Below are 21,118 nucleotides of genomic sequence, written 5' to 3'. Positions count from 1 at the left end.
GCTGTATGACAATTTATCGCTACCTGCTCGCAGAGAATTGAGTGCAGGTGCCGCACATTCTGTTATTGCGTCACATTCAATTTGTGCCGAGCCGAGTGCATTAATGGGGTCACAAGGCTGCAAAGACAATCCACTGTGAGCTCCATATTGCCACATTCAGAGCAGAGAAAATTTATAGGGTCTGATGCAGAAAAAAATACAAATAAATAAAGAATAAGTTCTAATATAGACTATATAGACTTGTCAAAAAAATAAATTGCATTATCCACTAATTTTCTGATTAGACCTAATTATAAAGCAATTCAATTAGGCCTGTTGAATCAGGGCCATTTTGTATGCAATATATATATATATATATATATATATTTTTTTTTTAATAGCATGGAGTACAGCTTATGATGAATTTTTCATCATTAATACGTTTTAATACAAGTTAGAGTGTTTCAGTAGCCTAATTTTCATTATATAGATTAGATAGATTTAAAAAAAAAAATAAATAAATATTCGCATCTGGCTCCCAAACTCTGGAATAGCCTTCCTGATAGTGTTCGGGGTTCAGACACACTCTCTCTGTTTAAATCTAGATTAAAGACACATCTCTTTGGCCAGGCATTCAGATAATGCATCTCATAATCTTGTTCTGCAGTTATATCTGATCAACTGCACATTATTATTCCTTAGTTTGGGTCATACAAATAATTTTTGCTTGGTTGGACAAGCAGCTACGCTAATTATGTCTCTATTTGTTTCTCTGATTCTGATTGACATCCTGTGGTAACTAATTACACAAGCTTCAGTCTGGATCCAACCCTTACAAAGACCTGAGAAGAGATGATGCAAACCCCTCAGAGGTCCCCAGATGATGCCAATCCTGAAACAACATAAACTCAAAATCAAATTTTGCTGCAAGTTTGATTGCAACATATAATCATTGCTGTTAACAGTGCTCATCGTCTGTTTGATTACGTCATTATCTGAATTTTACAGTACATTTCTGCCATATGTACATCAATTTGAGTCACACTGATAGCTAGTACTAAACATATTGTAGAAACTTAATTTTCTGTAAAGCTACTTTGCAAAGAGTTGTATAGTGAAAAGCCCTATACAAATAAACTTGAATTTAATTGAATTTTATTACAGTTTTTTTTTTCTGCAGTTTTGCAGTTGGGAAGAAGTGATAGGCCTATAATTATGTTTCAATGGAAATATATGAAGTAATTTTTAATATTACTGGGGAAATTCTATAGCCTACATAAAATGAGACGTTTAATATGACTTTAATAGGCTATTAAATATCATACTGATAAATACTAGGCTAACTGACACTTTTTTGTTTCTTTTTTAATATTATTACTACTCCCTTATGCATCTTTTTATGTTTACGTTTTCTCAGTACCAAGTAATTTAACTTTTCGCTTGTTATTGCTTGTGTTGAGCATTTGTATATTGTGTAGCCTACTGACAAGCGTATTTTAGCATGGAATAGTTCAGGGATAAATATTATTATTATAGCCTAGTACATTTATCATATATTATTTATAATTTCCCTATATTGTTATTATGTAGCAAATCACACAGACGTTAGAGAATACAAATATTATAACAGCGATATAATATAATCTCCGTTTAACTTCTGACACACAGCCTACTGATGACGACAAAGGCTCGCGTTTCGCTCGTTTGCGCAGCCTTTCGTAGAACACAAATTGGAAACGCTGTCATTACGTTTGTCTCCTTCGGCTCTCCGTAGATCACCGACATATTGTTTGTGAGCAGCAAATTCTGGAACACCAAGGAGAGTGTTCAGATTACAGCGTTGATATAACCAGTCATCAAATCGTATATCAGTAAAGAAAGCACGATGGGTAAGTATCCAACCTGTATTGTTTTTTGACGCGTTAGTTCTGTTATTCGCGGTCTTTAGGGACCAGATCTGTAGCTATATCATCATGTCAGTTGAAGCATGAGTGTAAAGGGCCAGTTAGCTTAGCACATTGCTGTACTCGACATATGTGTTTACCGGTGAGCCTCAGAACATCTATTTGAAGCTAAAACGCCATTCTAACAGGCGCTTGTAAGTTTTATTGGGTGTTGACTGAGGTGGAAGTAGGTTTTGAGTCTTTACCGATGTAAACGCTTGGTCATGTTCAGCGTGTTTCAGTCAGAGATTGTGAAATCGTCTCATGTTTGAGTCTACACAGTCAGTGGATGAAGAGGAAATGCTCTGACATTACGTTACACGTTGAAGGACCTGGTGAACTGCCATTGTCTACATAATCGACGGCCATAAATGCGGTTTAGGTAGACACCTGACTGGATTTAGACGGAGTAAATAATTACTTGGCTCCAGTGTCAGTGAGTTCACCAGTCAGCTGTAACATGTGGCCAACCCAGAGAGCTGCTAGTTACTGTTCTCAGGAGCAATAAAACCTCACTCATGCTACATGTCTGTTAAATATGACTTGGACCCTCAGCTTTGGAGAGTAAGTTACTATTTAATGGCCTGTTTGAAGGGAGGAAGAGGTTGGGACAGGACGGGTGACAGAATCTGACTGCTGCTAACTTGTTTTTTCCGGTCTTATTGGCTACTATTTGAATGAATCATCACGGTGGAAATAAATGTGACATCTGACAGCTTGTACAATGACAATTTAGAGGTTTACACACAGTTTCACACACATGGGTCAGTTTAGGCTTCAAGTTTGGCTTTTCATCGCTTTCCATGGTGCAGATTTGATACTGAGAAGATCCGGTTCTTTTACACTCTGCTCAACGCTATGGATTTATTTTATTTAGTTTTATTTTTGTATTTTTTGGTTCCCAGACCGGCCAATGTTTTAGATTTTTATTTGCTGTTCCAAAATAATCACTGGCCCTGCCACACACACACAAATTTTTTTTATTTTTGTTAGTTTTATAAGGTTGTTACAACACCAACACTTTAGATAATAGAGAATTTCTTGAATCTAAATTTCAGTACCACAGCAAACAACTACTAGCTTATCTAATATAAAGTTCAAACATCATACAAGACAAGTAAACAGTCAGCAATAAAATAAGAACCAATAAACAAATAAGTACAGATACATACAATGGTACATATAACAATAGTATTCAGGTGAGAAATACTACAGAAATCAAATGTAAAAACACTGTGAATTATATAGATAGATCCTTAATAAAGCTACGAAAGTTGTTTAGCTAAAGAGCAATGAGTGATTTTGCAGGTTGAACTTTGGATAGTCTACACCCTGATCCCGTCTGCTGTTTGTCCCTAGTGCTCCGTCTTTAAGCCATAGCAAACACACTTCTTTAAAATAGTTCTGCGCCGGGGGCCCAGCCCACACTGCTATTTGTGAGGCCCATGTGATTTGCAACTATGTAATGGAGCGCTTGAGTCGAGCAGAGCCACAGCTTGCTTGTCATCCCATCTAAATTTGTAGAACAGAGTCATTGATGTTCCTTCTCTTCTTAAAGGAATAGTTCATCCAAAAATGAACATCCCACTCATCCTTAATTTGTTCCAGATCCGTATGACTTCCTTTCTTCCATGGAGAACTTAACCTAATGTAATGAAAATGAACTGGGGCTGTCAAACTCTTGAATAACAAAAGATAAGTTGTTCACTGAAAATCTTGACATCTGTCATTGCTTTACTTAGCATGTCCGATTTATGAATATATATATTTTTTCCCAGTGATCTGGTCTGAATTTAATTTATGAATCTGATTGATCGAGTTCTCAAGTTTAGCTCTTGACGCAAAAACATGGTCTTGATTTTGTGTCCCCTTGAAAGCCCCAATTCCCACTCCCCATTTATTTTAGTTACATGGAAAACAGCAACCAGTTACTCTACAATTCAGAAGTTTAGGGTTTGCTTTTTAGATTTTTTTCTATTATATATATATATTATTTTATTTATTTATTTATTTTTTAATAAATGAATATTTTTATCCGGTAAGATTAAATTAAAGCGTTATTTTTTATTTTATTTTATTTTTTCAGATAAACAATGTTCTTTTGAACATCAGAGAATCCTGAAAAAGAAAATGTATCACTGTTACCATAAAAAAAAATGTCTTACACAAAAACTGTTTTTAACTTTGATAATAATACACAGTAAATGTTTCTTAAATCAGCATGGTAGAAAGATTTCTGAAGGAGCATATGACACATACATTTCACAGAAATAAATTTTTAAATATATAAAAATATAAAGCAGTTATTTTAAATTGTGATCATTTCACAATATTAATAATTTTACTTATTTTTGATCAAATGAATGCAGCTTTGGTGAGCATAAGACTTACTTTCAAAAAACATTAATAAATCTTACCGACCTCAATCTTTTGAGTGTAGATTATTTAAAAGTTCTTCCCATATGGGTTTGGAACAACAGTAAATGGTGACAGATGTCATTTTTGGGTGAACTATTCCTTTAAGCCATGTCCTATATTGCTCATGAGCAGATAAACTGTAGCCTTCCATCAGTTAGGAAGAAGGCCTCACCCATCAAAAGGCCTGATTTCAACAGTCAAGCTGAAACTTGTGCTAGTTCTCTGCCCCAGAACTGCGGATCTTTACTGATTGAAGGTTATGGAGGCCTTCACGTGGTGCCAGTGCTGATTTGGGGTTATTTTCCTCCTTTGAGACTCTGTACAATAAGATCATACAGAAAGGATGGGAGCGGATCCAAGATCAGAAACTGTACTCTCAGGCGCTTTGTCTGTTAGTGCCCTGATGTGCTTTCGGGAGCATTAGCCAGTCATCATTCGTAGCCTCCTCTGCTCTCAGTGCCGCACGAATGCTGAGACAGGCTGCTTTAGCTGCTTGCTCATGCAAACAGCGTTTAGACACCCTCACTAAAAGTGGTTTTGCTCACTGACTCCGGGTGGCTCTGTTCAAGTGTGTTGTGCTCAGCACAAACAGACCAAAGTGAGTAATGAAGGTGGAGATAGCTGCTGAGATTGCTGAACAGTTTCTCCAACGTTCATTGTTATGTTTTGAAGGGAAGGGTTTAATAAGCTATGCACTTCCACAATCATTTTCGTCTCGTTACTGACGACATGTGCGCTCTTGCAGATGGCGTACCAATTGAAATGGTAACAGCCGTTTTGTTTTTCCTGTCAAGATGCCCAAATACATGAGCATATTTGTCCACCGTGGACAGTTTGTGCAGGTCTTGCACTCATCATTTCCTCACTAGCATCTCATTGACAGAAATATGAACTATACAATTTTTATTGATGTTTGAAAACAGGCTCTGCATCCCAATTTGCAGACTTCAAATCAAGATATTTATTCTTATTTATACAAAAATGTGTTTTTAAACACTACCATTCAAAAGGTTTAAGTCTCTTATGTTTACCAAAGCTGCATTTATTTGATCAAAAATACAGTAAATACGGCAATATTGTGAAATTGTTGCTTTATAATTTATTCCTGTGATTTATTCCTGCATCTTTACTTCAGTCTTCATTGTGACACGATCCTTCAGAAATCATTATAATATGCTGATTTGCTGCTCAAGAAACATTTCTTCCTATTATCAATGTTAAAAACAATTCCACTGCTTCATATTTTTGTGGAAACCTTGATACATTTTTATTTGGGATTCTTTAATGAATAAATAGTAAAAAGAAAAACATAGGCTTTTGTTCTGTCATGTACTTATTATGCAATAAAAAAAATATACTGCATGGCCAAAATTATGTGGACATCTGCTCCTAATTAAAAGGTTTGGTGATTTCAGCTGCACACTGTCTTTAAGAGCTCTTGGGAAAGTCTTATATCTGAGCTGTAATCTAAAGTAGACAAAACAAATGAACCGTTTTCTGTTTCTATTTTATTGGATTGTACTGCTTGTGTTTTATCAGAGAGACCGGAGATTTGAATAATACTAATGCTAATCTTGCATATTATTTAGGATAGATAGTATGCAGCGAGAGGGTGGTTGGGATGTTGATTATCAAGGTTTATCTAGGATCAAAGCAGACTATTATTTATCCGTTGTGTTTTTGGAGATGTCTATAAGCTGTTACTGATTCGTTCTGTTCCGCAGAGCCTTCAGGAAGTCCTGCGAAGGATAATTTCAGGATGAACCGCTACAAGAACAAAGCACTCAACCTGGAGGAGATGCGTCGGAGAAGGGAGGAGGAAGGCATTCAGCTGAGGAAACAGAAACGAGAGCAACAGGTGACGGTCCACTTTTCTTTCTTTTCATGTTCCCTACAACATGTCTTTTAAAGGTACCTGAAATTATTTGGAATAGATTTTTTTTTTTTTTTTTTTTTTTTTTTTTTTTTTTTTTTTTAAGTCTTTTTGACTATCCTGTTGCAGTTTAAATTGCATTCTGTTGAAGAAGTAAAAAAGTCTGTGAATGCTGATTCAGGTTAACTTTAACTGTCACTTCAAAGGATGCAGTTTGCACCATTGATTCTCTCTATTTCTCTTGGCAGCTGTTTAAGAGGAGAAATGTGGAGCTGCTTGGTGAAGAAGGGGGGATGTTTGACAGTCCACTTATGGATTCCTACGTCTCTTCCACTACAGCCCCAGTGAGTTCAAACCCAATTGCATAGTTTGCCTTCTCCAATTATGTCACTTTAAGGCAGAGGTAACACTTGGACTGTTCTTAGTAGTGCATTATGACCCCTTAATTCAATACGCCCTATTGATTTGGTCTTCTCAGAGGTGCAAACCTGGGCCGAAAACAAATTAAACTCATTGATCTAGAGCAAGTTTGTCCTATGTGTTTTTTTAGGATGGAGTAATTACAAGAGACATGGTTGAAATGCTGTTCTCGGAAGATCCTGAACTACAACTGGTCACAACGCAGAGATTCAGAAAACTACTTTCCAAAGGTATCTGACACAAACACATATCTTGAGTTGCATAGAAGTGTGCATGAGTTTTAATAAATCCATCTTCGTGTTGTTCAGAACCAAACCCTCCTATTGACGAGGTGATAAGCACACCGGGAGTTGTGAATAGATTTGTCGAGTTCCTTCAGAAAAGTACAAATTGCACATTACAGGTGAGACGCGATGAAAGCTAGACTACTTTTCCGTTTAAAGTTCTAAAGTCAGAGCCTTGAAAGTGTGTGCTATTTCCCCTTAGTTTGAGGCCGCTTGGGCACTGACCAACATCGCATCTGGAACATCTCAGCAGACAAAGTTTGTGATCGAGGCCGGTGCCGTGCCTGTCTTTATCGAGCTTCTCAACTCAGAGTTTGAAGACGTGCAGGAGCAGGTACAAGTTATAAAGCTGCAAGTGATAAGTCACCTTGTTTTGTTTGTACTAAACGAGTATAAATCCCATGTGGGTATGTTAATGAATCTTCATGTCACAGGCTGTTTGGGCTTTGGGGAACATTGCAGGAGACAGCGCTGTGTGCAGAGATTATGTGCTAAATTGTAATATCCTTCCTCCTCTACTAATGTGAGTACTCGGTTTTTCTGTTCACCTTACGTGAGGCCACAGTATTTATCTGACATAGCAGTGAATTGAACATCTTTTGCAGAAGAAACAAACATTTTTGCTGAAGATAAGGATTGATTGTTTCCTTAATGATACTTTTTTCGTCCCTAGGCTGCTGACCAAATCTACTCGTCTCACAATGACCAGGAATGCTGTGTGGGCCTTGTCCAACCTCTGCAGAGGCAAAAGTCCACCCCCAGACTTTGAGAAGGTCTGTACTGCTTATCTGTCCCCTCGGCAACACTCTCATTTTCAGGATGATAGAGATGTCACCGGTACAAGCAAATTGGGTACCAAGGTGATACTGAAATAAAATAATAATTATAAATGTACAGCAGTGCCAATCTATCCACTGTATATCTTAGAGGCTTAGGGTGAGCTTGTTTAACTTGAGCTACGAAGTAACCCAGAAGAGTGTCCTAGCAACCAGCCATTACTCCCTAGCAACTACCCAAAACACCCTACTATGAAATGTTTAACTGGCTTGAATGCAACATGGCATTGTTTTATTTATTTATTTATTTATTTATTTATTTATTTTTTAAATTTATGTTATACATTAGTATCAGATTTTTTAAAACATTTAAATATAGTAATTTATATAATTTATTTATACACAGCTGTTCAAATGTTTAGGTTCAATCATTTCTTTTTATAAAGAAACGATTTTATTTTGCAAGGGTGCCTTTAATTGATCAAAAGATACAGTAAATATATAATGTGTGTGTGTGTGTGTTTTTTTTTTTATATTATTGATAAAAATACATGGAAGATAGCATGAAAATATCCAGAGATAATAATTTTTTATATGTATTTTAACTATCCTTTTTTATTATTACTGTCTATTCACTAAATGGTCCTGGAAAAAAATGCATCAATAAGCAGCACAACATGTATATTAGAATGATTTTTGAAGATCTTTGTGTGTCATAAGTCTCAGTGTCTCATATGACAAGACTGGAGTAAGGGCTGCTGAAAATGTAGCTTTGTCATTGCAGGAATAAGTTGCATATTAAAAAGATTATGTTCAAATAGAAAACAGTGGTATTAAATTGTAATAATATTTCCCAATATTATTGTTTTTACTATACGTTTGATCCAAGAAATTCTGATAATTTGTGACCTGCTTTTTATTAAAAATAAACCTTTGGAAATCATTAAGAAATCTTCCCAACCCCGAGATTTGAAACAGTAGTGTACATTTAAGTAATATCTCAGATATCGTGTATCAAATAAAAGAAGTGTTTACAAACATGACTCAGTCATGTCATTATGCAGTATTTTTTTTTATATATCATTCTAGACATAAATTTCATTTACATGTTCCTAACACTTTATATTGATAGCTGTCTTTTGCTCTTGCAGGTGTCTCCATGCCTGCCTGTGCTGTCCCGTCTTTTGTTCAGCAGTGATTCAGACCTGCTGGCTGATGCCTGTTGGGCTTTGTCCTATCTCTCCGATGGGCCCAATGAGAAGATCCAGGCAGTTATTGATTCAGGGGTCTGTAGGAGGCTGGTGGAGCTGCTCATGTGAGTCAGCTACATTGTCATTTCTAGGTCATATTGAAACAGGTTTAATGGAACATTTAAGTTTCATAATGACATATTTCAAAGTGAAACTGAATATTCAGCAGGACATAACGAAAAATGTGGACTTGATTAAATCCACCACTTTTGACTGTAGAATGAAAAGGGAAAGTATGACAAGACTACTTCTGGGAAACTCAAACATAGATGTCTTTAAAATGATTCATGCTATTCATTTTCCATACAGCAAAAGCATTTTTTGTGACCAGTAGCAGCCAAGCTTGAAAAAGACCAAAACAATAAATGACTTGCGTGCCATATTTCAAATCGAAATAATTACAAACTTTAAATAGGATTTGTTTTGATTTAACTTTGTTTTTAAAACTCAGATTGCAGAATATGTATCAACATTAAAAAAAAAAATATATTTGAGCTTTACCTAATCAGTCTTTCTCAGAAAACATCCAAGGGGTCCGCAGGCTATATTATTATTAATATATTAAAATAATCAAACACTTCTCTGAGTTAAAGCTAAACAAAACAACAGATAAAATCAAGATTATACTGAATTTTATTTCACTTAAAATTAGTTATTGTTTTTATTGAAAAAATATTCTTCAAACTGCTGGAAACACAAAATGCGTCCTGGTTCATTAATTTTGTCAGTCTTCTCAGTTTTTTGAAAATGGCAGCAATACAGAACATATCTGTAACCTTTAGTCAGATCAAATGCCATATTTAATTTAAAATAGATGCAGTCTTTACAATGGCATGCACTGTATAAAATTGTGCATTTTCACAACCTTCAAAACTGTTTTATGGAGTTTCTGTCTGCTGTCAGTCGCCATGTTGTTAAACAGTGCAATCTATTGAACGCTCTGTACTTCTGTCCCTCACAGTCTCGTATCCATTCCTGTCAAAAATTAAATATGGCTCTACCCTGACTGAGGATCTTTATCAGGGGGCCTTTTAAATATTGTGTTGGAAAACAAGGGGACCTTTTGAATCATAAAGGTTGAGAACTACCGGTCTTAATAGATGACCAGTTTCCTCTTTTCTTGCAGGCACACTGATTACAAGGTGGCCTCTCCTGCTCTGAGGGCCGTTGGAAACATTGTTACAGGAGATGACATTCAGACACAGGTGTGTTTGTGTGTGAGCAGATGTGTTTATTCGTCTTCATGTATGATTATCTCTGGTTTCGAACAGGAGATGGATGGTCTCCTTATGCTTCTATTCTCTCTGCCCTAGGTGGTGTTGAACTGCTCAGCTCTCCCCTGCCTCCTGCACCTGCTCAGTAGCGCCAAGGAATCCATCAGGAAGGAGGCCTGCTGGACCATCTCCAACATCACAGCGGGAAACAGAGCGCAGATTCAGGTACACCATGACCCACACTCCACATCTGCTACCCAGAGGCACACTCGCAAGGCTCAGCTTGTTTATCATGCTGCGCCCTCAAACCTTCAAAGGAGTAAACTTGTTTGTAGTGTCTTCTTAGGATTTATTTTTGGACTTAAGGATGACTTTAATCCTCTGTTCTTTTTCTCACATGTTATCAACATCTTCTGCAGGCCGTAATAGATGCAAACATCTTCCCAGTCTTGATAGATATCCTACAGAAAGCCGAATTCCGCACCAGAAAGGAGGCGGCGTGGGCGATCACTAATGCTACGTCAGGTGGTACACCTGAGCAGAACAGGTGAGCTCTGAGCGTGCGCTTTCAAGCGGCTTGTTTTAAGCATCTTAAGCATTCAGACTTCTGACTAAAGTGTCACAAAGACTGCCGTATCATTTGCCATCACTTTGTGAATCAGGTCATTGATATGGAGCTCATTTTTGGCGAGTTAAACGCGAGCAGATCCAATATATGAACTGATATCATAGAGAGGACCCCTGCAGACCCGTATCACTGTGTGTCATGGTTAATTAATCACCTAAAATTAGATAATTTGACCTTATGACAAGGCCAGGTAAGCTCAGTCTGTAAAATGTCATGTGGTGCAACTTTCCAGAGAATTATAAAAAGTGCCTTTTTCATTAGAAGTGCGTGTGTGTGTGTGTGTGTGTGTGTGTGTGTGTGTGTGTGTGTGTGTGTGTGTTTTTTTGTGAATTTTTTTTTTGTTTTTTAATTTGTTGTTACTTTTTACTTTTTAGAGTAATTCCATTTAAATGTTTGTTAAATGGTATAAGCATTTTTCAAAACTGAATGAGAATACTTTTCCTTTTTCTTTATTTACCCTTTTATTTGTCATAGACCTAATTGTAAGCCTATATTTGGCTTTGCATTCATATTTACTAAGGATGCACTGGTCATAATTTTTATTTGTTTATTTATTTTTTTTATGGCTAATCCTGATTTCCTATTATTTTTTTTTTTATTTATTTTTTTTTTAATTAGTGAATGGGCTGATACCAATTGCTAAGCAATATTTATTGCTCTATTACACGCCAAATTGGCCTTAAAGAAAAATTTCTGAAGCCATTTGAAATTAGAAGCAAACATTGCATTTTAACCATGATCCTAACAAAGATGCTATATGCATGTAGCAAAAGCAGTTGTTTTTATGAATGTGTCTGAATAGTCTGATTTTAGCATTGTGAAAACATGCTGCATAAAACAACTGCACAAAAAAAAAAAAAACAGCAGATGGGCTAAATAAAACAATCTCTAACAGTAGGTGGCGCTTATGGAACAAAAGCAATAGCTTTTCCTTGGTTAAAGCTGAACACAAAGCTGCTGTGCTTATAAATCCAACTTTAATAGGCATTACATGCAGGTAAATGCCATTTCTTTCAGAGATGCATTCATATAAACCTCCACCCCCAATTCAATATTTAGAAATGGTATTAATTGCATGTAGGTGAATTTTATTTCTTTGATGGATTCATTTATATATACATCCACAATTCATGTCCCAATTCAATATTTAGAAATTTCTTGATCTTCAGTGTGTCCTATTACAATCTCTGGGAAATGATTCCAATGCATATGCAAGTTTGGAACAGAGAATGGATGAAAAAAAAAGAATCAGTTGTGTGTTTGGAGCAAAAACATGTTTGGTTCTGACTGATGGCCAGTCGACTGGTGCATCTCTAATATTTACCCGCTTTGCAGCCTCTTTTTGTCTGTGTTGCTTATTTTGACCAAGAATCATCCACAATGTGCACATAATATGCTGTTTGTCAATATGTCTGGCTTTTCAAGACATTTGAGACCAATGGTTGCTGGAGAATAATGCTCCACGCTTATCAAGATCTCAGAAACAAATTCTCAAGAAAGTTTAAGTTTAGCATGACAGCCCATTTAAAGTGCACCCCCAATCCTTGCCTGGCCAACTTGGGTCTTCTAAGAAGGCTATTAGAATGGCACAACTCAAGCGCTAATATTGGAGTAGTTGTCTTGATCAGTAGGGAGCACTTGTGATGTGTTTATCCAGATTAAATTGCATTGTGGTTTTCATGCCGTCTAGTGAGATCACGCTGTCTGGAAGTAGCAGTGTGCTTAGTGTTTATTACTATGCACACTTGGAGCAAATGGCTTCAGTTTTTATCAGACATACACTTATGGCATTTTGCAGCAGCCCAAACAGTGCTTCATTAAATATATCAGCCTATAATGTGTACTTACAGAGTGCTTCCTTTGGCATAAGTGTAGCAACAACTTACCATCCAAGATCTCATCTAATCGTATTTATAATGTACGAGACATGTTTTTAACTGGAGTGTTACATAAGTGTGCTGTTATGACTTGATGTTATTATTGATGTGTTTTGAGTAAGCTGTTATTTTTGGATTGTGCTCAAGGAATTTTACTTTATCCTTTATTTATGATATTTCTTAGTCTACTTTTAGACTGAAAGATAATTTTGGCTGTAATAAAAAAATTATTTGCTTTCCTATCCTTCCATGTTTCACATTGCTTAAATGTTTTCTAGAATCGGTGAACAAGAAAGGAAACTAGGACCAGTTGCTAGCCTAATGTTGATGTTCACTTGCTGACCTTGAGATGTTTGGCTCGTGCTCATGGCATCATTGTGTGTCTAAATCTGAAATGCAGATTACATTACAAACAGTGATTTGATGGGGTATGGCTTGCCAAATATAAATTCCCTCATCTTCAGTTATTTGTATTGTGGGAAATTAAATTATGATGTTTATTTTCAGAGAATTTAAGTACTGAAGGACAAATATTATCCCAGTCGTACTGGTGCGTGTCTAGTTTTACAAATTGATTCATTCCACGAATTACACAAAGCAGCAGAAGGGGAAATGCATGATTTTCTGTGCCAAAAATAAAGCAGCCATTGGACTTAATTTTTAAGGGCAGTATTCCAAGCACAATGTTATTTGGATTGTGTTCTTTCCTGTTGAATTAAGACAGAATGTGGTGGCACACATGTTGCTGCTTATTAATTTCCATCATCTGTTTTTTTTTTGTTTTCCCTGTAGGTATCTGGTAAATTTGGGCTGCATTAAACCTCTCTGTGATCTGTTGACTGTGATGGACTCCAAGATCGTTCTGGTGGCTCTGAATGGTCTGGAGAACATTCTCAGACTGGGCGAGCAGGAGGCCAAACAGAACGGCAGTGGCCTCAACCCTTACTGCAGTCTGATAGAGGAAGCCTATGGTAACATTATATTCATCAAACCATCAATTCACTACAATTGCATACATAAAATAAAAATAAATCTGCCTGTGGTAGGGTTAATTTTGCTATATGGGTCAGTTAAGTTTAGGGTTGGATTTTTTTTTGGGGGGGGGGGGGGTGTTTGAAAAAAAAATTTATGCTCATTTTGACTGCATTTATTTAATCAGTAATAGAGGAGAAAACTGTAATATTGTGAAATAACGTTAGTTTAAAATAAACATTTTCTATGCTAATATATTGTAAAATTGCTGAATTTTCTTAAGATGTCAGTGTCACGTGATCCTTCAGTAAACATTTTAATATGTTGATTTGAAGAATCATTTTTTACACGATTACCCTGCAATTTTGATTACCCTGCAATTTATTACAAGATTACCCTGCATCTTGGGGGGAAAAAAAGGTGCTGATAATATGCTTAATATTGCAGAATTTCAAGATGCTGAGTTCAAAATTGTTAATAAAACTTTGCATCACAGTTTTTCTTCACAAAATAAATGAATTCACTGAAATTCTATGTATGTTTCAGGTTAAGTCAAATGTCAAAACTTTATAAACAAAAGTTTGTAGTATAAATGTATAAGCTTTTTTCACAAAATCTGTAATTTTCTGTCAATATTCGTATTTGTGGCAGCTTTTCAGATGGTTTAAAGCGATAAGGCAAGACTTCGTCACCTTACAAATGATTGTTGAAAGCCAAAATGCTAAGAAACGGATTTTGTAGAAATTGTAACATGCTAAGCCAAGCGCAGGGCTTAAAGTTTTCTGTCACTACAACGGATTTCTGTCAGTTGGAAAACATGAGAAAAGAAACATGTAGCGCATTGTTGTTGTTCTGTCTGTGTTCTGACAAATAATGCTACCTATCAGATTATGCTACCAACACTGTATTTATCCTACTGTACGGCACACCAAAAATCATCCCAGCCATGATGGAACGTATCATTTGCGCATGCTTGAATCTTGCTTATTTAAAGTTAAAGAGAACTCGCGCTCTCTTATAGACCATTTTCTGTCTGTGCGCCCACAGATCGCGATAAATTTGAGAGTGACCGCTTTTAAAGATTATTAAGGTAGTTTGCTAATGTGATTATTTATTTAATACAACAGTTCAATAAACAAGAAGTTAATATTAAGTGACTGACATTGTCTGACTATAACAGTATTGCCTGATTTTGCTCTATTTTGTCAACGAAAATAGTTTCAAATAAAGTCACAGCTCAGCCGCTGTGCATCTCTTAAGCCAAACACAGTATGTTTCATTCATAAATGAAAGAGCGTTTAAAACTAATCTAGTGAGTCAGCAATTCATGATTACTCATTCATAAAGACAGTCACTTGCTTCATTCATGAATGATTCAGCCTTTCGAATGAATCAATTAAATGAATGATTCAGTGATAAAATCAGTGACTTGCCGCCACCTGCTGGTGGATTTAGGTTCAATAACATATAATTTCAGTTATTTAAATCATTTAATATTTCTATATTAAAATTTTTATTTTTAAAACATTAATTTCAACATGAATTTAATTGCACTCCTGCCCCCTCTGTGCCTCTTTAAACATCTGAAAATATACCTACAAGCAACTTGTTCTTCTGTGCCACCTCTGTAGTACAAATTAATTTATTAATACTAATTTCATATGATTGGTAACTTATTTGTCTTATTATATTGTTTTAATTAGAAATTTTAAAAAAGCTTATAAACATACATTTTTGAATTTGACATAGATGATGACATACATTTAATAAAATTAGAAAAATGCCTTTACAAAGATAAAACGGGCACTATTTTTTGAATTAGCACCCCAAAATTAAGAAACATTGTATTTCATTCAGCAAATATAATGCAGGGGGTTTTGATTATATAAAAAAAAAAAAAAAAAAAAAAAACATTAAGGTTTTAGTGAAATCTTTTTTCTTTTTTTTTCTTTTTTCAAGATACTTTGATTAATAGTAAGTTTGAAAGAACAGCATTTATTTGAAATAGATTTTTTAATGTAAAAGTCTTCACTAGCACTTTTGATCAATTTAGTGTGTGTGTATATATATATATATATATATATATATTATATATACTATATATATATATATATATATATATATATATATATATATATATATATATATATATATATATATATATATATATTTTTTTTTTTTTTTTTTTTTTTTTTTTTTTTGTATGTATGTAAACTCTTACTCTCTTTCTCTCTCTGTCAGGGTTGGACAAAATCGAGTTCCTACAGAGTCATGAAAATCAGGAAATCTACCAGAAAGCCTTTGACCTCATCGAGCACTACTTTGGAGAAGAGGAAGAGGATGCCAGTCTGGCACCACAGGTGGATGAGAACCAGCAGCAGTTTCTTTTCCCGCAGCAGGAGGCCCCCATGGAGGGCTTCCAGCTATAACCAGCCTGTTCAACTCTTACCTTTACACCATCCCTGCACCCAATACCGCTACTAAAACACTCAACCACTGAAATCTGAGTGAACCAAATTTCGACCCATGACCCAGACAGATTCATTTAGACACTGAGGTGTGTCTCACACGGGGGAACATATCCACTGCCCTGTCACACACAAGAGAGCTGGATTTGAGTTTTTTTATCCCCCCCCCTCAGTGTTGCAGCTATATAATCATCCCCTCAGGTAGAAATCGTGGCGCTGTGTCCTTTTTTTTTCTTTTAAGGGGAGGTATGCTACAATTCTCCCCTTTCACTGAAAGAAGAGAGAATTGTTTTCTCATTTATTTAAAATGAAAAAAATCCAGATCTTCATCTTATTCTTTAGATCCTGGTTAGTTTTTCATCGTTTCTCATTTCTAGAATTCCTTTTTTTGTTGTTCGTTTTTCATATCCTGGTAATTAAACAAGCCTGGTTGTTTGATATGGCCGTGCTTTATAAACGAAACTCTACCGTAATATCTGCAGATGCGTTTCATGAGCACTCTTCAAAGCCTTTGTGAAGCCATTTCATTTCTCTTAGTATTAGAATTCATCATTTCAGACCATGCTGGGTGTAGAGTTTATGTAGAGTATATTTGACGTGATGGTGTTGAAATAATCCAGGTATTTTAGTAAAAGAGTATCCTAACATAAAAAGTCATTACTGTTAAAAGACAATGACTGAAAAAAGTGGGGCGTAAAGAGCCCATTCAGTTATGATAATGCCCAGTTTTCTTTTTTTTTTTTAAACCAGTCAGAGGTGAAATATCTAGTTGTAGGATGTTCGTGGTGTGCAGTGTTATGAATAACTCTTCTTTTGATCAAAAGGCTTTAACTTTGAAATGTGATCTGGGAGAAACGCACACATCTGAGGGCCGGATTGATGCACATGATGGAGTCTTAATTCTGCTCTGTTTTTATCGTCATTAATCGGCGCATAGTAATTCTGGGCGGTTCGAGGCGTTTGTCCAGCGCAGCCCTCAGTATGTGCATGTTGGGGTTTTGCATGGTGTTCAACAATCATTTTGTATCCCTTGCCAGATCTTCATTCGACAATTAGCTTGCACTCATTAGATGGAGTAGTTCCGGGTTCTGTAGTTTTGCAGGTGCTGTAGGTATGGCAAGGAATACTTATTTAAATAATGAAATATATGGGCAAAAAATATATATATATATATAGATATTATGTTCTATTTGCACACACCTTGCACACATGCATACACTTCATAAACATGTACACGAACAGATTAGCATAAAAAAACCGAGGGGGAATTACTTCCATAATCTCTCAAATTCTTTTTCTTTTTTTTTCTCCGTATGCAAGTACGTTCACGTTGATTTGTTCCACCGTTTGGCACTTTTTGAGTTGATGCACTAAAAGTTAAACACACCTGGGTTTGATGTTGGACTGCCGTGGATTGAATGAAAAGTTTGAATATTAACCTCTCGCCCCGTACGAAACTTACTGTGGTTTACTTTTAAAAACTGTGAGTATCCTGTGTTTGGTTGACTAGTATCTAGAAGCCTTTTCCTTCTATAAATGTCAATCTGATGCGATTCCTGATCAGAACCGATAACCGAAAGGAGGTTTCCATACTAATTCTGGTTTGAAAATCGAGACTTGAATTGAACTCTTTGAAAATACCTCTCCACGATCTGATGTTCTTTGCCAACGGTATCAACTTTGAATCGGTTCAAATCCTAGTGATATTAGATGACATTTGCTGCATTTACAGGAAGTCCATCTCGGAATGAGGATGCTGCAGTCATGCAGATTTCCATACACATCAGAGAAATGGGAAAATAGACTGAAATGATTGGGGGAAGGGAAGTAAACTATGCTCATATATCAGTATATCTAATGGTCTACAAGACCACGGGTGTGTTGATCAAAAAACGCAAAGAAATGATCTCTTAATGAAAATGCACTCCTATTCACAAAAGTGCCAATCAGACCAACAAAGACAAGAGGCTGATGCGTATCAATCTGTCTTTGATTTTTTTTTTCTTTTCTTTTTCTTTTTTATTTACTTGAATGTGCACACATGTTGTGCAAATATTGCTGCTCTATTTTCTTATCTTACAAATTGGAGGTTACATTGCCTGCCACAGTTTCAGTAGAGATGTGATGGTCTGCTATTTGTACACCAAATTGGTCAACTCAAAGGTATAAAGAAAAAATGCATAATTTATTGTGCTGGATTTATTAATTCTTTTATCCAAGGCCAATGCAATGTTGAAATACTGTCTCGGTGTGTAGTGTTTGACTAGCTTGTGTTCCTTTTGAACTTTCTGTTGGCATATAGGAAGTGAGAAAAATTGCTAACAATTGAAGGAGAAACTCTGTAAATTCTTTTCTTGCCCTCGTTGAGTATTTTTTGTGTGTGCGTGTGTGTTTTGTGTCTTGTTTATGAGTGCACTAGCTGACCATGTAGACCTTGTAAATCTAACTTCCCCGTGTAACTAACCGTAGCACAATTACAGCAAATCCAAATCAGTTCAGGCCTCTTTCATAGATGTTTTGTTCTCATTTAAGGACATTCACTTTAAGAAGCCAAAAGATTATTATTATTATTATTATTTTTTTTTTTTTTTTTAATAAACAAAACAAAACTGGGTGTCTCATGATCCGTGTATCTCTGTGAACTACAGTTAAACCAGAAATTGAACGGTTATATTGTTATATTGGCAAAGTTTAAAGTTGCAGTCCTTGTGCTGCTCTTTACTCCTTAAAATAACTTCTGAGAAGTGCAGAAAACAATAAGATATTTACAAAAGGCCACAAATAAATGAAATTGGGTCTTTATGGTCTTCTGTCCTAGATCTTGTAGATGTTGACATTTGGAGACTTTTTGTCTCTTTCAAACCTGGAGCCGATGCATATGGCTGTGTCTAGTAATGCTGACTCGCCTGTGTTTACAATGCTACATGTTTAAGTACTTTTCATACACAATATTAAGATTTGCCCAGGTGGATATTGTATCCTGGTTTGGTTATTACTTTCCTTTTAAATGTATTTATATTTAAATCTTCTTTTCTTTTTCTTCTTTTTCCTCCTCTGCCTGCAATTGCCCATACTGTGACTGACTTGACTTTAACGACGATATGAATGAGTGACGGACACACAAACTGAACATGTCCCACAAACATATACATGAACAATTCTGAACAAATGTTTGTTTTCTTTTTTGTCCAGATACAAATAAAAGGATAAACCACCTGGTTTGTAATTGTACTTCTGTCAATATATAAAGGAGTGATTAATACAGATGTTTAAGAAGATGAGAAACATGTTTTATGACATTCTCAAGTTGCTGTATGGATTGCTTTTCCCAAATACTTTTGAATTTCTTTAGTAAAACACATGCAGGTGTGATGGCCTTAACCGGCTGAATTAGTTCAGATGCTGAAGATGGAGCCAACACCCAATTTTATGATCTGTACAGAATGAACTTCAAGGTGGCAAGATGTCATTGTTTGAATGCTATTTTGAAAAAGTTTATCATGTTTTAAGCTACTTTTAACTGATCCCACTGGTTTAATGATATACCATGAATATACAAAAATAAGTAAATAAAATAAACCATATTTTTAGTTTCTGATAAAACATCATTCAAAGGTATTCTCTCTCTCTCTCTCATAAAACATCATTCAGTGTGTGTGTGTGTATATATATATATACAGGTCCTTCTCAAAAAATTAGCATATTGTGAATAAAGTTCATTATTTTCCATAATGTAATGATAAAAATTAAACTTTCATATATTTTAGATTCATTGCACACCAACTGAAATATTTCAGGTCTTTTATTGTTTTAATATACTGATGATTTTTAGCATACAGCTTATGAAAACCCAAAATTCCTATCACAAAAAATTCGCATATTTCATCCGACCAATAAAAGAAAAGTTTTTTTAATACAAAAAAAAGTCAACCTTCAAATAATTATGTTCAGTTATGCACTCAATACTTGGTCAGGAATCCTTTTGCAGAAATGACTGCTTCAATGCGGCGTGGCATGGAGGCAATCAGCCTGTGGCACTGCTGAGGTGTTATGGAGGCCCAGGATGCTTCGATAGCGGCCTTAAGCTCATGTGCGTCTCTCAACTTTCTCTTCACAATATCCACAGATTCTCTATGGGGTTCAGGTCAGGAGAGTTGGCAGGCCAATTGAGCACAGTAATACCATGGTCAGTAAGCCATTTACCAGTGTTTTGGCACTGTGAGCAGGTGCTCAGGTTGTGCTGAAAAACGAAATCTTCATCTCCATAAAGCTTTTCAGCAGATGGAAGCATGAAGTGCTCAAAAATCTCCTGATGCTAGCTGCATTGACCCTGCCCTTGATAAAACACAGTGGACCAACACCAGCAGCTGACATGGCACCCCAGACCATCACTGACTGTGGGTACTTGACACTGGACTTCAGGCATTTTGGCATTTCCTTCTCCCCAGTCTTCCTCCAGACTCTGGCACCTTGATTTCCGAATGACATGCAAAATTTGCTTTCATCCGAAAAAAAGTACTTTGGACCACTGAGCAACAGTCCAGTGCTGCTTCTCTGTAGCCCAGGTCAGGCGCTTCTGCCGCTGATTTCTGGTTCAAAAGCACACGCCTGTGCACGGTGGCTCTGGATGTTTCTACTCCAGACTCAGTCCACTGCTTCCACAGGTCCCCCAAGGTCTGGAATCGGTCCTTCTCCACAATCTTCCTCAGGGTCCGGTCACCTCTTCTCGTTGTGCAGCGTTTTTTTGCCACACTTTTTCCTTCCCACAGACTTCCCACTGAGGTGCCTTGATACAGCACTCTGGGAACAGCCTATTCGTTCAGAAATTTCTTTCTGTGTCTTACCTCTCGCTTGAGGGTGTCAATGATGGCCTTCTGGACAGCAGTCAGGTCGGCAGTCTTATCCATGATTGCGGTTTTGAGTAATGAAACCAGGCTGGGAGTTTTTAAAAGCCTCAGGAATCTTTTGCAGGTGTTTAGAGTTAATTAGTTGATTCAGATGATTAGGTTAATAGCT

At 36.2% G+C, this 21,118-nt stretch overlaps 1 protein-coding gene across 1 annotated transcript; it reads left to right on the top strand.

Moving 5' to 3' along the window:
• Nucleotides 1–1,675: 1,675 nt before the first annotated feature.
• On the top strand, nucleotides 1,676–19,317 carry LOC122140602 (importin subunit alpha-7-like). Its single transcript, XM_042744721.1, has 14 exons — nucleotides 1,676–1,868; nucleotides 6,065–6,198; nucleotides 6,462–6,557; nucleotides 6,764–6,863; nucleotides 6,942–7,036; nucleotides 7,120–7,251; nucleotides 7,352–7,440; nucleotides 7,591–7,690; nucleotides 8,845–9,008; nucleotides 10,070–10,148; nucleotides 10,257–10,382; nucleotides 10,577–10,704; nucleotides 13,455–13,633; nucleotides 15,876–19,317. The coding sequence occupies exons 1-14, from the start codon at nucleotides 1,865–1,867 to the stop codon at nucleotides 16,061–16,063; spliced, it is 1,614 nt and encodes a 537-aa protein (XP_042600655.1). The 5' UTR covers nucleotides 1,676–1,864; the 3' UTR covers nucleotides 16,064–19,317.
• Nucleotides 19,318–21,118: the final 1,801 nt, after the last annotated feature.

This window comes from Cyprinus carpio, chromosome B19 (genome assembly GCF_018340385.1).
Source record: "Cyprinus carpio isolate SPL01 chromosome B19, ASM1834038v1, whole genome shotgun sequence".
NCBI classification, from domain to species: domain Eukaryota; kingdom Metazoa; phylum Chordata; class Actinopteri; order Cypriniformes; family Cyprinidae; genus Cyprinus; species Cyprinus carpio.
Note: the sequence above shows the minus strand (reverse complement) of the source record. Positions and strands in the feature narration are given on the sequence as shown.

Bases quoted from the DNA above. Each gene is read 5' to 3' on its own strand.
- LOC122140602 (XM_042744721.1), top strand. The intron at 7,252-7,351 runs GTACAAGTTATA...TTCATGTCACAG, and splicing joins TTGAAGACGTGCAGGAGCAG to GCTGTTTGGGCTTTGGGGAA. The intron at 10,149-10,256 runs GTGTGTTTGTGT...TCTCTGCCCTAG, and splicing joins GAGATGACATTCAGACACAG to GTGGTGTTGAACTGCTCAGC.